The 19,635-nt window shown below is 53.3% G+C and overlaps 1 protein-coding gene across 5 annotated transcripts in view; it reads right to left on the bottom strand.

Annotated features, from left to right (window-relative positions):
- Positions 1–1,664: 1,664 nt before the first annotated feature.
- Positions 1,665–19,635, bottom strand: part of DGKZ (diacylglycerol kinase zeta) — a 54,341-nt gene continuing 36,370 nt past the window's right edge. For 3 of the 5 annotated variants that reach the window (XM_058025566.1, XM_058025570.1, XM_058025565.1), the window contains exons 14-32: positions 19,333–19,473; positions 18,744–18,822; positions 18,400–18,455; positions 17,275–17,337; positions 16,955–17,028; positions 16,732–16,843; positions 16,222–16,421; positions 15,825–15,925; positions 15,611–15,690; positions 14,480–14,524; positions 14,145–14,214; positions 9,850–9,890; positions 9,157–9,347; positions 8,647–8,678; positions 7,859–7,902; positions 7,369–7,489; positions 6,785–6,821; positions 6,403–6,502; positions 1,665–4,032 (exon numbers count right to left, since the gene is read on the bottom strand). In XM_058025566.1, the coding sequence (XP_057881549.1) occupies positions 3,916–4,032; positions 6,403–6,502; positions 6,785–6,821; positions 7,369–7,489; positions 7,859–7,902; positions 8,647–8,678; positions 9,157–9,347; positions 9,850–9,890; positions 14,145–14,214; positions 14,480–14,524; positions 15,611–15,690; positions 15,825–15,925; positions 16,222–16,421; positions 16,732–16,843; positions 16,955–17,028; positions 17,275–17,337; positions 18,400–18,455; positions 18,744–18,822; positions 19,333–19,473 (1,704 nt within the window). In that variant the 3' untranslated portion in view covers positions 1,665–3,915. The remainder of the gene's footprint in view (positions 4,033–6,402; positions 6,503–6,784; positions 6,822–7,368; positions 7,490–7,858; positions 7,903–8,646; positions 8,679–9,156; positions 9,348–9,849; positions 9,891–14,144; positions 14,215–14,479; positions 14,525–15,610; positions 15,691–15,824; positions 15,926–16,221; positions 16,422–16,731; positions 16,844–16,954; positions 17,029–17,274; positions 17,338–18,399; positions 18,456–18,743; positions 18,823–19,332; positions 19,474–19,635) is intronic. The other 2 variants (XM_058025567.1, XM_058025569.1) reach the window with 1 other exon arrangement.

The raw sequence follows: 19,635 nt of genomic DNA, 5'->3' as shown, positions 1-19,635 counted from the left end.
AGAGGGAGTGTGACCAACCCAGGTGCATTTCCCTGCAATTGGTTAACTTGAGCTTTTTAACTTGAGCTCTTAAAATGTCACAGTCTAATTCATTGCATATCAGCTCTGCATTTTCCATCTCTGGTCAAAGCCTGGTCCTTTGGGAACTGGTAGTGGATGTTGCTGCAGTGTCAGTGCAGGGATGCAGCCATGCATGGGAGAGGAACGATCTTTTCCTTGTTGAGGTGTGTGCTAGGTAATCATTAACAGGGCCCACTGCTGTCAGCCCAGCTCTGCTTAGCTGGGGCTGGGCTTGCTTTGCTTTCTCCAGCCTGCACACATGCCTACACCCCCAGGTGTGCTTCATCCCACAGGAGGGCAAACAGACCTCTGAAGCCCCAGCGCCTGACTGAAAAGGAGAAAGAGGAGATGTTGACACCCTTTGGAGAGAAGGGCAGGACTCTGCCCCAAAGGTACACTGCCCCTCTTCCAACACTCCTCATCAGAGTGATCACATAGCAGGACTGCTTTTCTTCCCCACGGTACATTTGACACTGGGGCGGCTGGAAGACTCCAATCGCCATGGTTACTGACAGCCTCCCTGCTGGGATGTGGGCCAATTGCCAGCATGCTGGGGTCTGGGCACTGAAGCAGAGCGGGCCCACTCCTCCCAGTTGCACGTACACCTGGTCCCTGGGGAAGCCAGGACAATTTGGTGTGCCTTACACCTGCTACCGATCCTCACTATTAGCTCTGGGCAGGAGCTGAAGTTTGAAGACCATGAAAGAGAGGCACAGTGGGGGTGGAAGGGACAATGCAGGCAGGGAAGGCGGCTGCTTCTCTGGGCAGAGAGGGGCTGGCAGGAGCACTAGGCAGGCTGCCAAACTGCCCCGAGAAATACAAGTCTGAGGTATGAGTATAGCTCCTCATCACCCACTGGCTCCATCACCAGCACACCATCAGCCACTGCAATTACCTCCTTTTTCAAAGGAAACTCCACAGGATAGAAGTGTGTCAGCCACAGTCATCCTTATGAGTCTGAGGCTGGAAGCAGAAGTGTCCCTAATCCTCTGCTTTTGTAACCAGAGAGCAGTCCTTCCCCCAGAGTGGCAGAGATAATCCCTGCTCTCACTGCTCAGCACTGGAGGCAGAAGCGCAAGACTCCCTGCTGGAGCTGGAAATGAATAGGAAGAGCCCCCGGCAGGCTCATCTCCCGCAGAGCAGCGTGGCTGGGGACAGCTCACCACAAAAAAAGGCCAGCAAACATTTTGAAACTGGAGGCTGGATGGTGCTGCAGTATCCACTGACAGCTGTGGCAGCTGCTGGGGCTGCTGCCTTTGCCCCAAGGAGCAATAGCAGGCTGCTGACTCACACTTCCAAGGCCTTCTGGATCACTTGGGAAGGCAGCGCACTTTCTCCTTTTCCCACATTATGCTGAGCGTTGATGTATGTTGCAGAATGGAGGAGAAGGTCCCTCAGGACAAAGAGCCTGTGTCTAGCAACAGTCCCAGAAGGATGCTGGGCTAGGAAGTGAACAAGGACACGGGCCAGCAGGGAACTCCCAAAAGTATCCCCAAGTTTGGACAGGGGCAGAGGCCTTGGGATCCAACCTTGTTTGTGCCATGCAGGGCATCTGTTGTGCAGTGCCTGCTGCAATCTTGCAGATGCAGCAAGGAGACAGGAACTAAAACATCAATCTCTTTATTACAATGGCAAGAAACAACAACATCCAAACAGTCAAAGTTGAAAAGCAATGGGAATACAGGCTCATGCCAGGCCCTGGGCCAGCTGGAGCCAGCACCCTCACATAATTACAAAAATACAATCCTACAACAGTGTCTAAGAAACACAGACCCAGGTATTGCACAGAACCCCTGCCCTCAGGGAGCAGGGAAACCAACACCCCCTCCTTCTTCACCAAAATATAAGCAGGCTTGGAATTGCACAGCAACTCAGCTCACAGGTGCATGGAGGGGCTAGGCAGGGAGGGGGACAGTGTGTCTCTCAACTACCTGTACAAAAAACTATAAGGGAGAAAGGGAAAAGCTGAGGCTTAAATGCCTCTGGGCCAAGTTGGGCATCCTGTGGTGTGGACCTCTGAGAAGTGACAGTGCCTTGTCTATTAGTGGCCTGCCAGCAGCGCTGCTGAGAACTCCAGGCACTTCTGGAGTGTCCCAGCTGTCAGTGCATTAGCACGCTATCATTATTATTTGCCAATACTGACACTGGCCCCTGGGCACCCTGCACTGCCCTGTGCCTCTGCTCCCCAGTACAGCATCCCCATCCTTCAAGGAAACCCTACCCCTAGACAAAAAGTCTGAAGGGTATTCTGGTTCCCTACAGTGTCCTCATACCCTTTTCTTGGTACTAGGAGGGATTCAAACAGTGCCACCCAGCATGACCCAGTGGGCACAGCTGCATGTCAGTGCAGAGGGACTGCACAGACCACGCACAGCAGCAGCAGTATCCTCTCCTAGAGCAAAGATGTGAACAGCAACCCCCTTCAAAACCACTGCCCACCCAAAAGTGCCAAGCAGGTCTGCTAGGCTCAGAGCCATCAGCTTTCCTCCTCTGTGGGCACCTCCTGGTCTCAGAGATTCAGTTCTGCAAAAGCCTTGCTTAAGGCCTGGCTTGATGTCTTGGCATCAAGTGCTCACAGAATCAACAGGGGAGATGGATTGTGGTGCCTCATGCCCCATGGCAGGTGATTTGTGAAACTTCATCCCACTGTAGGCATGACTCAGGGCTAGGAGCCCTGATGGTTCCTGGGAATCCAAATCCTTCTTTCTACTGAAACTGGAGAGGGCGAGTTCATGGTCTACCCAGGTGGGTTGGTCAGCTCCCTGCAAAGCCCTGTGCCCAGTCTGGGGAACAGCAGGAGTCAGCCTAAGAGGATGCATGTTGCCAGGTTGGGGGGCAGGAGGGGATCCCTGAGAGCAGCACTGACCCCAGCACTGCCCATCCAGCCTCGTGCAAAGTCTAGCATTGAGGGGGAAACTGAAGCAAGGAGGGCAGCCGAATCTAACTCAGCACTTGGGAAATACAACAGAAATCACTGCTGCCACTGCACCAGCTGAGTGCAGCTCTCCACCATCCTGCAGCTGGCTCACAAAGAGATGCTCAGCAGAGTGGGTGTGCAAACTGTTCCGCCCAGCCCCATGGAGAGAAGGGTGGTGGGAGGGTTTGGTAGCCTCCTCCATGCCATCCCAGCCCTGAGTCAGACTGCTGACTGAGCACTAAAGGTCCATCAGGAGAGCACCTGATGCTCTACTTCCAGCTGCACCAGACCCAGATGCTCTGAGGAAAGTCTGGATGCACAAGTGACTTCCCTCCTGCTGCAGAAGGCTCTGGGTAGGGCAACACAGAGACCTGGTGCAGCCCCAGGAGGGAGAAGAAAGCAGGGCCAGTAGGTTGTGGTGCTTCCTTTGGGGCAGTCTGTGGCTCACAGCCTCTGCAGTCTGTCCATGCAGCCTGTGCCTCCCACAGCTGTGCCAGACAGGAGAGGAGGAACAGGACACAAACCTAGCCAAGCACCTAAAAGAGGGGCACTGCCAGCAGAGAGGACTGAGCAATGATATCCCATAAGGATTATAGGTAGGAGCCTGTGGAGGGGGCACTGGAATTACTCCCATGAACAAGGGTGACTGGAGGCTTCAGCCTGGCCTGCTCCAACATGGCTGGAGGATAGAGCCCACCTAGGGCAGGGAATGTGGTGAATGAGAGGTGAAGGGCACACACAAAGAATCAGGCTTCAAGTCTGAAATATCCATTGTCCTCATAAACAGAGTTCCAGCCCGCCTGGGGCAGAGCTCTTCTGTGTCCATCTCCAGGGAGCAGGCTGGCATCTGGGGAGGGTTGGGCCAGATACAGCTCTGCAGTTGGCATTGTACTCTTCTCATCCTGAAAGAGCTGGCTCGGGCTAAGGCACGCCAAGCACTACACAGCTGTCTCCTGGTCCTCCCGCTGGATCATCTGGTAGTGCTGTCGGTTCTCGAGGTAGGCAGCTAAGTCGGGGTCATTGGCCTTCTCAGCACGGTGCTTCGGGGTGTCTCCCTGCGCAGGGGAGCGACAAGTCAAGAGCGCCGAACGCTGCCCAAAGGCTGCTGTGGCACCCAAGGGCGTCCCCATTCCCCCGTGTGGCTGGGCCCGGCAGAGCCTGCAGCCAAACCCCAAGTCAGGTGGCAGCCAAATGTCCATGTGCTCACCATGGGTTCAAAGTGTGCTCCTGAGGAGCATGACTACTGCAGGCCTGGGAGCTGTCCCCTGAAGGGCCATCAGCTCCAGGCCTGGGCTAGGACATGACTGACCCCGGGCAACACAAGTCACCCAAGAAGAGATAAAGGCTAGTCCCCCTGACTGGCTCTTCCCCTGTGCTGGGGAGGCAGGCGGGAAAGGGTGAGGAATGAGGGGTATGTCTGGGGAATGCCCAAGCATACCAACCCCCCTTCCCTCTCACAGCCTGGCTAGCGTGCTCCAGCTCCCGAAGGAGGATCACATTTCACCCGCTTATTGCAGCCATCTGGATTGTGTCCACTAATGAACTCCCGCACTCCATAAAAAGCAAATCTGTTAACAACTCCCAGCTCTGTCTTCTCTCCCCCTTCCCTCCCCCTGCTCCTTGCTCCACCTCTCCAAGTGCCCAGGCTCTGATGTGCCACTGAGAAAGGCCACAGAAACCTGGTGCTCTGCCGCTGCCATTGAAAACCAGCCCTGGAAGGGATACCCATCCTGCCCAGCTCATCCCCTGGTGCACAGCAGGGCACAAGCAGCTGCAGCAGTGTGCTGGGGCCTCTGAGCAGCCCCCAGCTATATTTCTCCATCAGGAACAATGGTCAGACATGCAGAGTCCTCCACTGGGCCTGGATGTGGCTGTGCACAAAAGCCCATCCATGTGTGGCTGCAGAGAAGTATCATGCAGCAAGAAATACTCTTGGGATATGCACCCCAAGACTGGGCACACCCCATGGTCCTGCACACCACCTCCAGCAGCCACACCATCAGGGGATGGAGATCACTCTGTGCTTTGGTGCTGGCTCTCCTTGATGGCCCCCTCCCCACATCCCCTGAATGCAATCACTCATTTAAAAGAGGAGGAATTAAGCTTCTTTCCTGTTCCCCTGCAGAAGCCTCTCTGCATCACTGCCTGCCTGCAGCCTGAAACCGGAGCTGCCAGGGCCTCCCTGCCCGGCTGGGCTGAGGCACTCCAACTGATAAGGCTCAGCCTCCCTCACTACTGCAGAGCGAGATCAGTCTGCTCCAAAGCCCTGCTACAGGTCTGCTGCTAGGGTTTCTAATGAGGTGAATCCTGCCTGTGCAGGCAGGCTGTGACCCTGAGCCCCTGAGAGGTCAGTGCAGCAGCACAGCGGGGTCCCCAGGCAGCCACAAACCTGACATGCGACATGCTTTTGCACAGGCACGTGCAAACCCATTCCCTGGGGCAGCCACATGCCTGAGCAAGGCTCCCTTTTGAGCTGGCAGGCTGAGGGCTGTTCCTCTCCTTCAGGAAAATGATGGGGCTGGGAACAGAGAGGGGCCAAGCACCCCAAACTGCCCTCTCCTCTTGTCTCTGCCAGCTGAGTCTCCATTTAGGCCAGTCCCACTCTGGGCACTGTGCAAGGCCTAAGCCTTAGACAGGACCAAGGAAGAGAGATGGGGAGCCAGAGATTATCTGTACTGCATTCTCCTGGCAGCTGGCAAACAGGAACGTGCATTGTCTAAATCAAACCCCAAGCTTCACCACCACCAGCACCCCTCAACTGGGCTCCTAATGGGTGTCCCAGACCCACAGATTGTACCTTCTTGGCTTGTTCTACATCACCTCTGCTACAGCCCATCACTACAAGCCTCCACCAGAGAGATCTGACCACATCCTCTCTGCCATATGCCAGCCCTGGGAACCTCCTGTACCAAAATATGGCCCCAAGCCCTCCCCTTTTGCATCTCTTCTGCCAGGGCTGGCACAATTCCCTGACACTAAGGCACAGCTCAATTAACTCAGCATGTGAGGGAAAGTGCTGCAACTGCTTGCTTCTGCTCCCCACAGGCTGGCTTCATCCACCAAGAGGAGCTCCCAGATCCCCCATTATGACTGCTGGTGGGGGAGAGCACTGGAGTCCTGCAGCTGGGAGGGAGAATGTCCTTGCTCTAACCCCCGAGGGTGGGAAGGGGGAGACGGGGATGAGACATTCCAGCCCCTTGCTGCTAATTTAATAAAACAACAGGGAGAGAAGCACTAGGAGAAGAGGAATTTAACCCCTCTGTAGCTGGGCTCCACTGGACAAGCATAGGTACTCCATGTGAGCTCCTCTCTGATTGGCAAACACCTCACCCAAATCACCCCTGCTCTGCTCCCCTGCTGGTTCTGCTCCTTGCCAGCCCTCTGGTCACCCTAGAAAGCCCCACTGTCACCGTTCCCACTGTCACCTGCAGGTCTGTCTTCATGAGCGAGGCCCCAGCCTCCACGATGTAGTGGCAGATAGTGCGCTGGCGTAAGGCTGCAGCCTGGTGCAAGCTGGTTTCACCGCTGAGGAGGAGAAAGCAGGAGATGTGAGATGTCCCCCTGAACAGGGACAATCAGCACATGCAGGTGGCAGCAAGGGACAGAGCAATTCAGTGGCAGCAGCAGCTGATGGTAAGTTGTGTGTTTGTCCAGGCAGAGGAGGGGGTGCTACTCAGGGGCAGTCTGTCCAAAATGGACTGGGAATCATGGCTGGCAATTAGAACAAGGGCAGCTGAAGTGCCCCTATAACCGGTCACTTCACAGAGGGTCTGGCCAACAAGTAATGCAAGTCAGGCAGCGACTTACTTCTCCTCCTCTGTGGCATCAAGGATCTCTGAAGGAGCTGTGGAAAGAAAGAGTGCAGGTGAGTGAGACCTGGCTCTGGGGCAGAGACAGACCTGGCAGAGACAGACCTGCCTACTCCCTGGTCACAGTCTGCATCATTCCATAGGGGCTGCTATTTTCATGCTGCCTGCAAAAGTCCTAGCTTCAAAGAACTCAGGTCAGCAATGGCATCTGAGCCCAGCTGATCCCAGGAAAGAAGAAGTGGTTGTGGACTCACTACAGAGAAATATCTAAATAAAAGTAAAGCTGCCTGTATTTCAGTGGGAACTGCCAAAAACAACTGGTCAGCTGCCCTGAAGGCAGAAGCAAGACACTGAGAAATGTTTCCCAGAGACATGCTGATCCCTGCCAGGATGCAGCAACAGCCATAAGGACACCCCAGTACTGGCAGACAGAAGCCAGGAAAAGCCCATACACCAGAAGGATGACGTAGCAAACCCAGAGGGAAGGGATCTAAGCCCAGGAGCACTCCCTCTGAGCAGAGGGTTGATTTTTTTTTGCTGCCAGGCACCTTTGCTAAGAGTGGCACTCTGACTCCAGCTCACCATTCTCGATGATGTATTTGACGATGTCCTTGCTTCCTGATTTGACAGCATGGTGGAGGACAGTCTGGCCTGAGGAATCTCGCACCATCAGGTCTCTTCCAGCTTGGTGCAGCTCTTGGAACTACAGGATTGTCAGATTGCTCAGGATGAGTTACATTTCCCTGTTCCAAGCCCCAGCATTATGTGCCTGGAGTGTCTGACAGGTTGTGTGGATACTTGATGCTGGTGGGAAGCTTTGGCCAGCTCAGCCATGTTACCAAGTCCCTTCCCTTCTCCTCCCTTCCCTTTGTGTCTCCCAGGAGATGAACCAGAGCTCCTTGCCAGAAGCCTGCCTGGTTCCTAGCTACCACTCCTGAAGGAAGGCCTTTGACAGACACTGCTCCAGGGCAACTGGGGAGCACAGCTGGCAGGGCTTCTCTTAGCTCAAGGGGCACACCAGCCCAGGAGCCAGCCTTGGCTGCTCATTGCACCAGGCTGCTGGAGGACCTACCTTACTGAAGTTGCCACTCTTGGCAGCTTCTATCAGAAGGTCATCTGCAAAGAGAGATGTGTCAGGGTCAGAAAAGTTAATCTGGAACACTGCTTATCTAATCTTGGAGACAAGAGCTGGGCACCAGAGGCGTGGGGCAGGAGCACAAGCTCCTCCAGGGATTAACCCTTTGGTCAGACTGCATTTATATGGCTTCTCCACCTTCAGGAATGTAAGGAACAAGCCAGGGAAAGAAAAGAGACACCACGTAGCTAGGGGTGCAGCCACATCTCAGCCCCAGGGAGATGCAGTCTCTGCCCTTGGGCAGGATAACTTGTGATGAAAACCGGGAGCAGGTCTCCTGGGCATCAGCCAGCAGCCAAGATGCTGCTCACCAATGACTCACTCACACCTCCAGGCTCCAATCAAGTTTCAGGAAACTCTTTCCATTTGTTCAGCTTGGTGAGGCCCCTGATCTAGTGCTCCCACCTCCCCAGGGAGAGGCAGAGACAGCCTTCCAACCCAGTCCACAACGCTCAGCCCTGCAGGTGGGGGATTAACCCCGTGCCACATAATTTCCCGCAAGTTAGAGGTGGGAAGGCCCCTGGCTGGGCCACTCCACAAATCACTGTCAAGTCTCTTGTGCTCACCTCTGGGTCACCTGCCTGCAGGGCTCCATGTTTCAGAACACATGGAACAACAGGGCTCCTCCCTGCTCACCAGGGAAAGGATAGGCCAAAAAAACCCATGGCAGGAAAACAAAAGTGCAACACAAGAGGGGGGATGACCACGGGTAGGACTCCACTCACCTTTATGTGGAAGGCAGTGCTCATGCTCAGCGCTGGAAGGGAAGAAGAGAAAGTGTAACTAACCCTGCCAGTCCTGGCAGCAGATGGCCCTAACGGGCATGCCACCATTAGAGGGATGGAGAAACCTGCCTGTAGCACTCCTTCCCTGATCTGGGTTCTTCCCCATTCCCATTCCCACTCCTGCTCTTGATGCCATTGCTCCTCCATACTCATCACTGGCTTTGGTTTGGCTGAGAGACACCCTTGTCCTCTGCCCCATGGCCCAGGTGCTGGAGCTTGACCCCATGGCTGAGCCACCTGGTGATGGTGGCTACTTAGGGCAGCATTGGCAGAGGAACAAGGAAAACAGGACTGCATCTCATCCCTTGGCCTTACCTAACAGTGAATTTCTGCTTACTTCCAGGGAGCTCCCCTGTAATCTGGCCCAGGGATCAATGCTGTGAAGCCAACCCTAGCTCTCCCATTACTGCCCATTCTTCCTGAGACCCAGCACCCCCATTTCAGACTCACCTGGGAGCAGGAGAGGAGGATGGAGAGGAGGAACAGGAAGGAAATGCAAAATGGTGCCCAGGGGGTGTGGCAGAAGAGTCCACGAGGTCAGGCATGGCAGGAGAAGTGCTCACAGTCTGAGTGACCACTAGCTCTGGGTCCAAGACATAGAGCTCATCCTGAGAGATCTCTGTCACATAGTTTAGGTGTTCCTGAAAGACACAAGTCAGGACGTGCTTCCTCAGAAGCAAGACCTACTTCTGTAAAACTACATCCCCTCATATCCCATTGGGTGAGTTTGTGGCCCACCTATTTGCACAGCAATGGTGGCTTGAACAGTCTTGTGCCCGGGAGCCTTTGCATCTCCTTGTTCTTTTCAGGCTTCCTGTCTCCTGCCGCCTTAGCGACCTCGTAAACCTTATCTCCACACCCCCCTCCCCAGATCATTAGGGAAAGTATCTAATACTGGTGAAGACGATCCCAGCTGGCAGGTCCCCTGGCCAGTCTTTATGTTTGCTATTCCTTACCTGCTGCACTGGAGGGCCCTGCAGGCAGCTTTTAGCTTTTAAGGTTCTGTGCTACCACCCAGGCGTCTTCCCTTTTCTCTAGAGACCTGTGTGGCCCTAAGGCTAAGCCTGCCTGTTGGCCTGTGTGCAGGTGGGACATGCAAGCACCTTCCCAGGGGATGACAGTGCAGGGGGAGGCTGCACTCACCTGTGCGCGGTCTATCCTGTAGAAGCGATCGGCCGTGGTTGCTGTAAGACAGGAACAGAATGAGACAGGCTGATCCTTGGTGCGAGACAGAGCCTCTTCCCATCACCAGTGACAGTGAGCTATCCAGCCACTTCATGCCTTGCACAGAGGGTACAGCAGAGCAAACAGCAGCCCCTGACCAGGAGCAAACCACTTTCCTTCATGAATCTGCTGGTGTCTTCACCCTAGAGGCAGCCCCTTAGGCCAACAGACCACCATGTCCCCGTGAAACACGCCTTTGCTTGCTACCTTCTCCTCAATGACTCCTGGCAGGGAGCCACAGGTAAGGCAGGAACACAACTAGCTGATGCCATGGCCTTTCTGGGGGCTTTCAGGTGCTCCAGCATTATTCCGAGCAGATGAAGCTCAGGGCTATGCAGTGCACATTTCAGCACTCTCTTATACCAGGTGAGGAACTGCTGTGATGAACATGGTGCACCTTGTTGAACAGTGCTCAGAAATGGGGGCACTACAGGAGGCTGGGAAAAGAGAGGGCTCAGCCTCCTGCTGACTTGACTAAGGACCTTCATGAGGCCACTCAGAGCATGTGTGGCACAACAGAGCATGCCACCACCAGCTGTAGATCCAAGTCCCTGTCTCCTAGGATGGCAGGAGAGCTCCGAATCAGCCTCCAACCTGTCTGAGTGCATCCCTCTTCCTTAGAGAAGAGATCACCACAGAGAGAGAGAAGCTCCAACAGAGCAAGTGGTTATGCTGGAGCCAGACACACATGGCCACCACCCCCAGGGGAGCAGGGAGAGGTTATGGATTAAGGGCATCACCAAGGGAGACCAGGAAAAGTAAAAGCACAGCGCCAGGACAGCTGGATTCCTATGCAGAGCAACATTTCCCCAATATCCTGACAGGCTGCTGGTGCCAGTCCAGGAGAGGTTGCTGCAGTGGGATTCTTGCAGACCCAAGGAAGTCTCTCTGCAAACAGAGTGGGGATGTACTAGAGCAGGTGAGAGGAGTGAAAGAGCCATGTTTATCCTGGATATTTGCATCCAGGGAGCTACTGTTCAAGGCCTATAATTCAGCTACTTGAACAAACCTGTGCTGTGCTGAATGAGACTCTAGTCTCTTTCCTGACACATTTTCCTGAGCCCAGAACCTGCTGCTGGGAGACTGGAGGAAGGGAAAGTGGCCCTGGTACAGCAGTCCTAGTAGTGACACCATACACAGGGCTAGAACCTTGAAGGGAGAAGTTGCACCCTCTCTGCCTAGCACGAGCCTTCCCAGGCCCACTTTGCAACCCATGGCTGTGCTCTGCTGTGGTCTACATGCTGCTTGCTGGGGTATCAGAGAGATCAAATGCTACAAATCGGCATTTCACTCAGCCAGCTTCCAGGTACAGAGGGAGGTTCTTGGTCGGAGAAGGCAAAGGGAGACGAGAAAGGCACTTTCAGGCAGGAGAGAAGCAGCAGCTGCAGCCCAACAGGGAGGCTGTTCTCCCGTAACACTGCTACGCTCATGGTGAGCCCGGCTCCGGGCATGCTGGAGCAGGGGGGCCCCCTGCCTGCACAACTCAGGAGAGCATCCCCAGCAGTCCCGCAGTGACAAACACATGCCACCAAGCTGCCTTCAGCTCCAGCGGCAAGAGAACCACAGACTCCCCATGCTCCACTCCGCGTCAGCAGCCAGACATGCAGCCTGGGGGAAAGCACTGCTGTGCTCAGCCCCAAAGACCCCAACATCCATGAGTCCCAAGCCTCAATGGTTCCCTGTCACTTGTCACTGAACACCTGTTCTCTCACCCCCCAAATTCATAGAACCACGGAATGATCACAAAAATTGCTTAGGTTGGAAAAGACCCTTAAGATCGAGTCCAACCGTTAATCAAACACGGCCAAGTCCACCACTAAGCCACATCCCTAAGTGCCACATCTACAGATCTTTTAAGTATCTTTAGGGATAGGGACTCATCCACTTCCCTGGGCAGCCTGTTCCAATGCTTGATCCCCCTTTCAGTGGGGAAAAAAGCCTCCCTGATGCAACTTGAGGTCATTCATTTCTCTTTATCCTCTTGCTTGTTACGTGGGAGAAGAGACCAACACAATTTCACACAATCTCTTTCCAAGTAGTTGTAGAGAGTGGCAAGGTCTCTCCTTAGCCTCCTTTTCTCTAGGGTAACCAACCCCAGCTTTTTCAGCTACACCTCCTAAAATTTGTGCTCTAGAGCCTTCACCAGCTCCATTGTCCTTCTCTGCACATGCTCCTCCACCTCAGTGTCCTTCTTGCAGTGAGAGGCCCAAAGCTGGATGCAGGATTCCTGGTGTGGCCTCACCAGGGCTGAGAACAGGGAAACAATCACTACGCTGGTCCTGCTGGCTACAATTTTCTTGATCCAGGCCAGAAGGCCATTGGCCTTCTAGGCCAGCTGGACACTGTCAGAGACTGAAATAATTCATGCCTCAAACACTGCTATAAAGTTTTACTCATTATAACTGTATAAAAACTGTATAAAGAAGCTACAACCCAAGAAGCTTCCATGAAGATACCTGACTGGGACTTTAGACTGAAAGTTAAACTGCTAAGATTAAGTAAAGGGAATTCTTCAATCACCTGAAACAAACAAGTAAACAAGGGCAAGAATGTGAGCCCAACCCAGCAGTCACGCTAAGAATCATCTCTGGCTTGCTTTGGGGTGGGGGAGGCTGTAGCCCACAGACCCATTTGCTTGGAGCAGGTTTGCACAGATTTCACCCCCCATCTGAGAGGGGGGAGGAAGTTTTGGTGCATTGTAACCTCTGCTCAGGGGCTGTGAACCCATCCTCCCTTGTACAAACTGGCTGTGGAACCCCCAGCCCTGGGAAGGCGACATCCACGGGACATTCACGTGAGGGGCAGCTGAGGGGGTGCACTAATCCATCAAAGTCCCCCTAAAGTGCCTCCACAGTAATTCCTGAGGCTTTGAACCACAGGACTGCACGTAATGCAACAAATGTGGAAGAGACAGAGGCAAACTGTCCCCCTACTCCAAGGAGGTAGGGATTTTTATACATGGCCTGAGTGTGTATTAACCCATCAGATTCTATTCTTTTTGAGGGGACCTTCACCACCAAAAAGACCAGCTGGAGAGGATCAATAGAACATCACTGGGATCCATGGAGTGGTGATACTTTCTTTATTCTGTCCCTGTTACTCTCTTTCTGTCCCCACACCTATTTTCTATTTCTCTCTCTCTCACATTTACAGTCAAAAACCCATACTATTGTCACTGACATATGGTCTCATTTTCACCTTAATTTGGGCAGGGGCATTCCTGAGAACCTTAGTAATCAGATCCTGACAGACACACACACTGAATCATGTTCAGCTGCCATTGACAAGCACCTCCAGGTGTTTTTCTGCTGAGCAGCTTTCCAGCTCCCATTCCTCCAGCCTGCAGCACTGCACGGGGTAGTTGTGACCCAAGGTCAGGACATTTACTTTTTTGAACCTCATGCAATCAGCCTTGGCCCATGATCCAGCCTGCCCGGATCCCTCTGCAGTGCCTTCCTGCCCTCCCACAGATCAACACTCCCACCCAACTTATCTGCAAGTGCCTGAGCTGTGCCTGATCTCCCCATCCAGACTGGTAAAGACAATAAATGGGACCAGGCCGATCCTGAGCCCTGGGGATCACCACCGGTGACCGGCTGCCAGCTGGGTGTAACTCCAGGCACCACCACTCTCTGGGCCCGGCCATCCAGCTGGTTTTCTAACCAGGGAACAGTGAACTCATGTGAGCCACGAGCAGCCAGTTTCCCTGGGAGAATGCTGTGGGAAACAGTGTCAAATGTTTTACTGAAGTTCAGGTGGACAACATCCACAGTTTTTACTGAGCAAGTCATCTCAACATAGGAAGAGATCAGCTTGGTCTCCCTCCTTGCCTGTCCCCTCTGAAGAGTTTATAACCATCCATTGTAACACAGCCCCAGCTGTGTGACTTGTCCTGCCATGTTTCTGTGATGGCAACTATGTCATAGTTTTCTTGCTCTGCCATATCTTTTCGCTCCTCTGGTTTGTAGCCCATGTTGCACACATTGGTGTTGACACACTTCAGTTGAGCTACTGATTCCTCCACTTTTCTGGCCATAGGAGATGTAATTCCTATGCCCTAATTCTCAGGTGCTTCTGTGGTTTCTAAGGCATCGATAACCCTTGGATCTTTGCAGCCATGTGGATCTCCATCCCCTACCTCCATTGAGCTGGCAGACCAAAGGACCTTGCCAGCACATCATCAGACCCAGCTCCGAGTGGAGGGGGATACTCACAGTCCAGGAAGCACCACTTGGGTGACAGCCTCTGGAATGACACTGTCTTTGGCTTGGCTCCATCTCCCTCCTGCATAATAAAAGAGAAGATAAAGACATAGCTTATGGCCTCTGCATCTCTCTTCAGAGCATTTCTCCTGCTTTGGGAGGTCCCTGCAGACATAGAGGACCACAGGCACTTGGATGAAATTGAACACAGGCACAGCACACTGCAACAGGGAGCACCATGGGACAGACTGGAGCTGACTGTAGAGCAGTGTCACAAGATGAGCCCCTGAGACTGGCACAGTGGACATGGCAGATGGGCCCAGAGGACAGAGAGAGGCCATACACACCTGGAAGAGCAGGCGCTCTAAAGCAGAGGGCTGTGCAGGGAAATCCTGCAGAAAAGCAAGGTGTCCTGTTACAGCCTGCATCTGGGCAGCCCCCCAGTCCCTCTCTCATCCCACTGGAGTTGCTTGATGTGCTGCCATGTTTGGCTTAACAGACTGTCTGGCCAAGGTACCTGGTCCTTGCCTGGCTTTAAGATCAGAGCACAGAGCTTACCCAAGGAGTGACAAGAGGTAAACCAGGAGGTGACCAAGCAACACCGGCCACACTGCACAGTTTTAAAGGTGTGGGAGATTGCAGGGGCATCTGTCTATCCCACTGACACGGCAGGAGAGTATTACCCTGTGAACCCAGGAGCTGCTAGCCATGTGCCTACCTGTCTGTGCCCACCAGTGCCTGGGCACAAAGTGGGCAGGGGACATGCATACAGAGCAGGCACAGCAACAGGCAGATGCCAGTGTGCCAGCCCAGGCAAGCAGCTCTGCAACTCAGCTCTGAGGGACTCTACACATACAATGCATGGGATTCCCACAGGCACAAGGGCCAGCTAACAGCAGACTAAGAAAGGTCTCTTCAATCTTCTCTGCAACAATCAGATTGAGCAGTGCAGCACCAGAAGCCACACTATGGGCTTAGAAGGCATTGCTCACCAGGACCAACAGTAGCACAGTCTATGTACAGGTCACAGACGTGCTAGTACATTGGCAAGGACACAAAAATTAGTGCTTGTAAATGAGAAGAGTGGGAGGGGTTATAAACCTAATTCAGGCACCTGGAGAAGGCGGAGCTGTGACAGGAAACACAGAGCCCGTGAAGGGTTGAATGGTTATAGGCCCCCACAGGATGTGTGCTGGCTTTTTATACTACCCTGTAGCTTTTCAGAGTTACTTTCTGGGCTTGGAGAACAGTCAGAAGAGGGATGCTGAAAAAGAAGCTGTCAGACAGCAGGGAGCAACAAGGCATACAGCTTGGGACCCTGCCTTCACCACATGGTGAAGGCAAACCGTGACCTCTAAGCGTGACCCAAAGCAAGAGTATGTATGGTGGTGTGTACAGGTCAAGGTGGCTTCAAAATCCTTTCCCTGAGTCCCTTCATTCTCAGTATTAAGCTATGACCACTTTTCATGCAGACTCACCTCTTGTAGCTTCTCAATCTGAGTCCGGCACAACTCCAGGTCACTGTCTCCTGGAACCACGATGATCCCCAGTGGCACAGCTGAAGGACAGGGCACAGGCTTAACTCAGGGAGCAGCCCATGCCCCATTTCCAACACCTCACAGTTTAGCTACAGGCTTTGCCATACTTGGGGACTGCAGTTCCCACCCCCTGGTCACTCAGCTGGTCACTCACAGGCTTCCTTGAGCTTTTCCTTGTCATAGTTCAGTGCCTCATAGTCGCGCATGCTGATGCGGCTCACCCGGATCCGCAGCCGCTCGGGCACTGGCTGCTGGCTGTGTGCAGGGGGCAAGGAAAAAGGAAGATTTCAGAAAGTGATACCCTGCTTTCTCCTTATTGCCCCAATCCCTCCAAAACAGGCAAGAGTATTGTATAGACTGGGGTGGGGAGCTTGGCACCAGCAGCTTCCTCAGCGTCAGGGTCTGGTCTTACTTCTGTGACCCAATCCCTTCCCAGACCCTATCCAAGAAAGGACTGAAATGCCTCTGCCAGTCACGGATCAGTCCCATCCTTTTCCCTGCCAACCATCCTTCCTTGGAGAGGAGGTGGCAGATCAATCTGAGGAACCTACTCATTGAGCAGAGGCATGGAGTTGCGCCGCTTGGTCTTCTGCAGCATGTTGGCTTGGTTGCGCAGAGAGATGTGGATGCAGGAAGCTGCCAGCTTGCAGGGCTCTCCATCCACCTGCATGGGGATGGCCTTGGATGTGGTGAGAACCACCTGCCGGCACTGACAGAGCCGCTCCCCATGGCCACCGACTTGCAAGGCAGCCTGTGAAAGGGTCCAGAGTGAGAGCAGAACATGGACTGAGACGTGGATAAGGGGAACATCCATTGTCATTGGATGTAACAAGTGAACCAAGTTCTGAGGGTCTCAGGTATGATTTCAGTGAGAAGGGACTCACAGAGACCAGGGCATGACAGCACCTCACCTAAATCTTAGAGAGCAGACACTGTCATATAGGCCAGAGCCACAACTCCTCCAGAGAGGATCTGTGGAGCTGTGGGCTGGCTGACACGTGGTCAATGGGACCATTCACTCCCCTGATTGCTACCTACAACTGGCAACAGCACTAACTCACCAGTGATGTCATGGTGAAGCCGATAACTTCAATGCAGCCATCATCATGGCGCTGGGGCTCGAAGTCATGGTGCTCCCCAGGGTTGCCCCATGGCATGGTGCCTGCACAGTACCTGTGAAAGGACAAGAAGAAATACCTGGATTGGCACCCCAAACCCAGGCAGAGATCTACAGCACAGGTGTGAAAAGCCCAGCATATGAAGACAGGTCCTGAGGGTGCTCACCTTGGGATGTTAAGGAAGACCAGGCACTGGGGCTTCAGGTCCTGAATCTTGGAGGTCAGGTCTATCCCATCACACTAGAGACAACACAGGGGTGCTCAGGCTGCTGTAAGGGGGAGCCTGGTCCATCCTACTCACTTAGGAAGAAATTACCTCCCTTCTCTGCTCCCTACAGTGAATGTTCTCCAAGTCAGGGGAAGCTGATGCTCCCAGAAAGTTCCCCGTTTGTTCCCCAACCCTGACATACTCAGTGTGCCAAGGGACATTATTCACACCTCCACAGCTCACCCCCTCCCTGGACCAGAGCACCCCAGTACACTCACAACCAGCCTGACATGCTTCGCCAAGTCTTTGGAGCTCCCGGTGAGGAAGTCGGAGAAGGCCGTCTGCCAAGGTAAGAGACAGAGTTAGTGCCCAGGTGTCCACCAGAATGGGAAGCCAGGCAGCCTGCCTCTGACCTGCAACTCAGCCTGCCTCTGACCTGACACAGACCTCAGCTGATCAAACCTGCAAACCCCCTTTTCATCCACTCTCAGAAGTCCTCTTCTCCTCCAAAACAACCTGGTCCATTCCTCTTGCTATTTTGCCTACCAAAAACCTTGAGGCACTGTAAGTAACATGCTCTAGTATTCCCTTGCCAGCCCAGTCCTGGCTTTAGGAAAGAGCTGACAAGATGAGTCTCCTACAGTGAGAATCAAGTAACAAGAGACAAATTCAGTCTCAAGCTGATATGAAGTACCACCCAACAGAGCTGAAGTGACCCCATCTAGAGATTCCAGGAGGGACAGCATGGTTCCCCTTTGGGCTTAACTGCGCAGACAGCAAAAGAGACACAAGCGAGACAGGTGTGAGATGGCACAGAGCAGCACTCGGCCTTTAGTACTGCTCAAATACCAGTCACCAGACACATGGCTAGAAAGTATATTGAGGATGGGGAGACAGAGGAACAAAGTTGATACTGAGATGCAAAGCTCTCAGGTGAGACACAGGAGGGTGATGTAATTAGCCAGGAAGCTGTAACTGGTCCAAGGTATATAATAAAAGACCAAAGTAGTGTGCAGACTATGGAAAGGCTTCCTTTTCCTCTGCAGGGGGGACAGTCTGCCTTCCCACAGCTCCAGGGCGGTCCTGCCTCGGTGACCACCCCTAAGCTTGAGATCAAGAACAATAGTGGCAGGAGATCAATACAGCAACTGTACTGCAGGCCATGGAGCAAGTTTTACTGCCAGCAGCACTCACAGCCAAAGGGGAGCTGTGACTCCCAGCACTGCAGTATTTCTCCAGCAACTTTCCAGCTTTGGGCTGGGGGGCTTAACTTGGGTGCATGTGAAGGTCTCTGTAGCTTATGGGTGAGTTTAGGTTGCAGGCAGGAGGCGGGTCCAGGCCTGGGCTGCAGCTGACGTTAAGGCTGCTATGATGGCAGGCTCAGACATCCCCCACACACTCACCCCAGCATAGAACATTTTATTCCGAAACCGGCTGTTGAACTTCTCTGGGTTGGCCTCTAGGGAAAAGGAGAAAAAAGTCCAGGTCACTGGCCTACACATGGAAACATTTTACTTGCCAGCTCTCCTCAGACACAGCTCTCCAGCCAGCCTCAGCCAGGGGTCTGCCCCCAGCTTCTTTCCTGTGCAGGCACCCCTTTTCCCCCTTTGCAGCTTGGACTTGCTCCTCATGTTTCACCTCCAGCTCTGTCCCTGAAGCAATTCTCTTGTTCCCTTTCCTGAGGAACCCACAAATGAGAACAGGCCCATCCCACAGACCCCGACCAAGTCCTGCCACTGCCCTGTACCTCGAGATTCGTGGAACTCCAGCGTCACCCGTGCGTCAAAGCCAAGGCTGAAGTAATTATTAAAGACATCCAAAGGGAGCTGAAATGGAAAGGAGAAATAAGGATGAGGCCGCCAGCATGTGCCCGTGGCACAGATGAGGTCAGGTTACAGCAGAGCCATTACAGTGCTCATGAGGCTAAAAGATCCTGCTTGCCTTTTCCCTAGGAAAATACAGAGGTCACCAGCCTGAGATGATGGATTATTTCCTGGCTCCTAGGGGCAAGGGAAACGGTCCAAGGGGACACACTCTGCTCTCTGAGGTTTCTGCAGTCACCCATGTTTCTGTTAAAGAAAACAGTCTCACAGAAGACTTATACCTGTTGTAAGCTGTGGTTAAAAACCTTTGGTAGGCATTTATTTATGAGCTCTACATACACTCTTGCTATGAACGCTGTGGCTCAGAGCTATGAACAGAATGGTGGAATTGGAGGAGTGAGAGGGAAACACCAACCTGAGAACACAGCCACAAGTGCTGGGACTGCCCAAGCCAGTGACAGAAGAGAGAATGCAGACTCTAGCACAGGGAATAGACATGGAGAGGTGTCCCACCTTGTCAGCAGCTGCCTCATCCTTTTCCTCAGGGTTTGTGTCAGGGTTTGGCTCCACATGGAGGTTCCAGCGATCAAGCTGTACTATGTTCCCATCTTCAACGTGCGATAGGATCTTGGACAGAGGCTCATCTGTGTAACCCTGGTGAAGAGAAGGACTTGGGGGCCTCATGCCTGCCTCCCAGAGAGATACCCCAGACAGCAGGCTTTGGTAAGGCATCTCAGAATAAAAGATGTAGAAGAGATCAACTCTACTTGAATGCACAACAAAATGGGACTTGAAATTTAAAACAATACATCTGCC

Source organism: Melospiza georgiana, chromosome 6 (assembly GCF_028018845.1).
Source record: "Melospiza georgiana isolate bMelGeo1 chromosome 6, bMelGeo1.pri, whole genome shotgun sequence".
Lineage (NCBI taxonomy): Eukaryota > Metazoa > Chordata > Aves > Passeriformes > Passerellidae > Melospiza > Melospiza georgiana.
The sequence above is the reverse complement of the archived record's forward strand: the minus strand, read 5'-3'. Positions and strand labels throughout refer to the sequence as shown.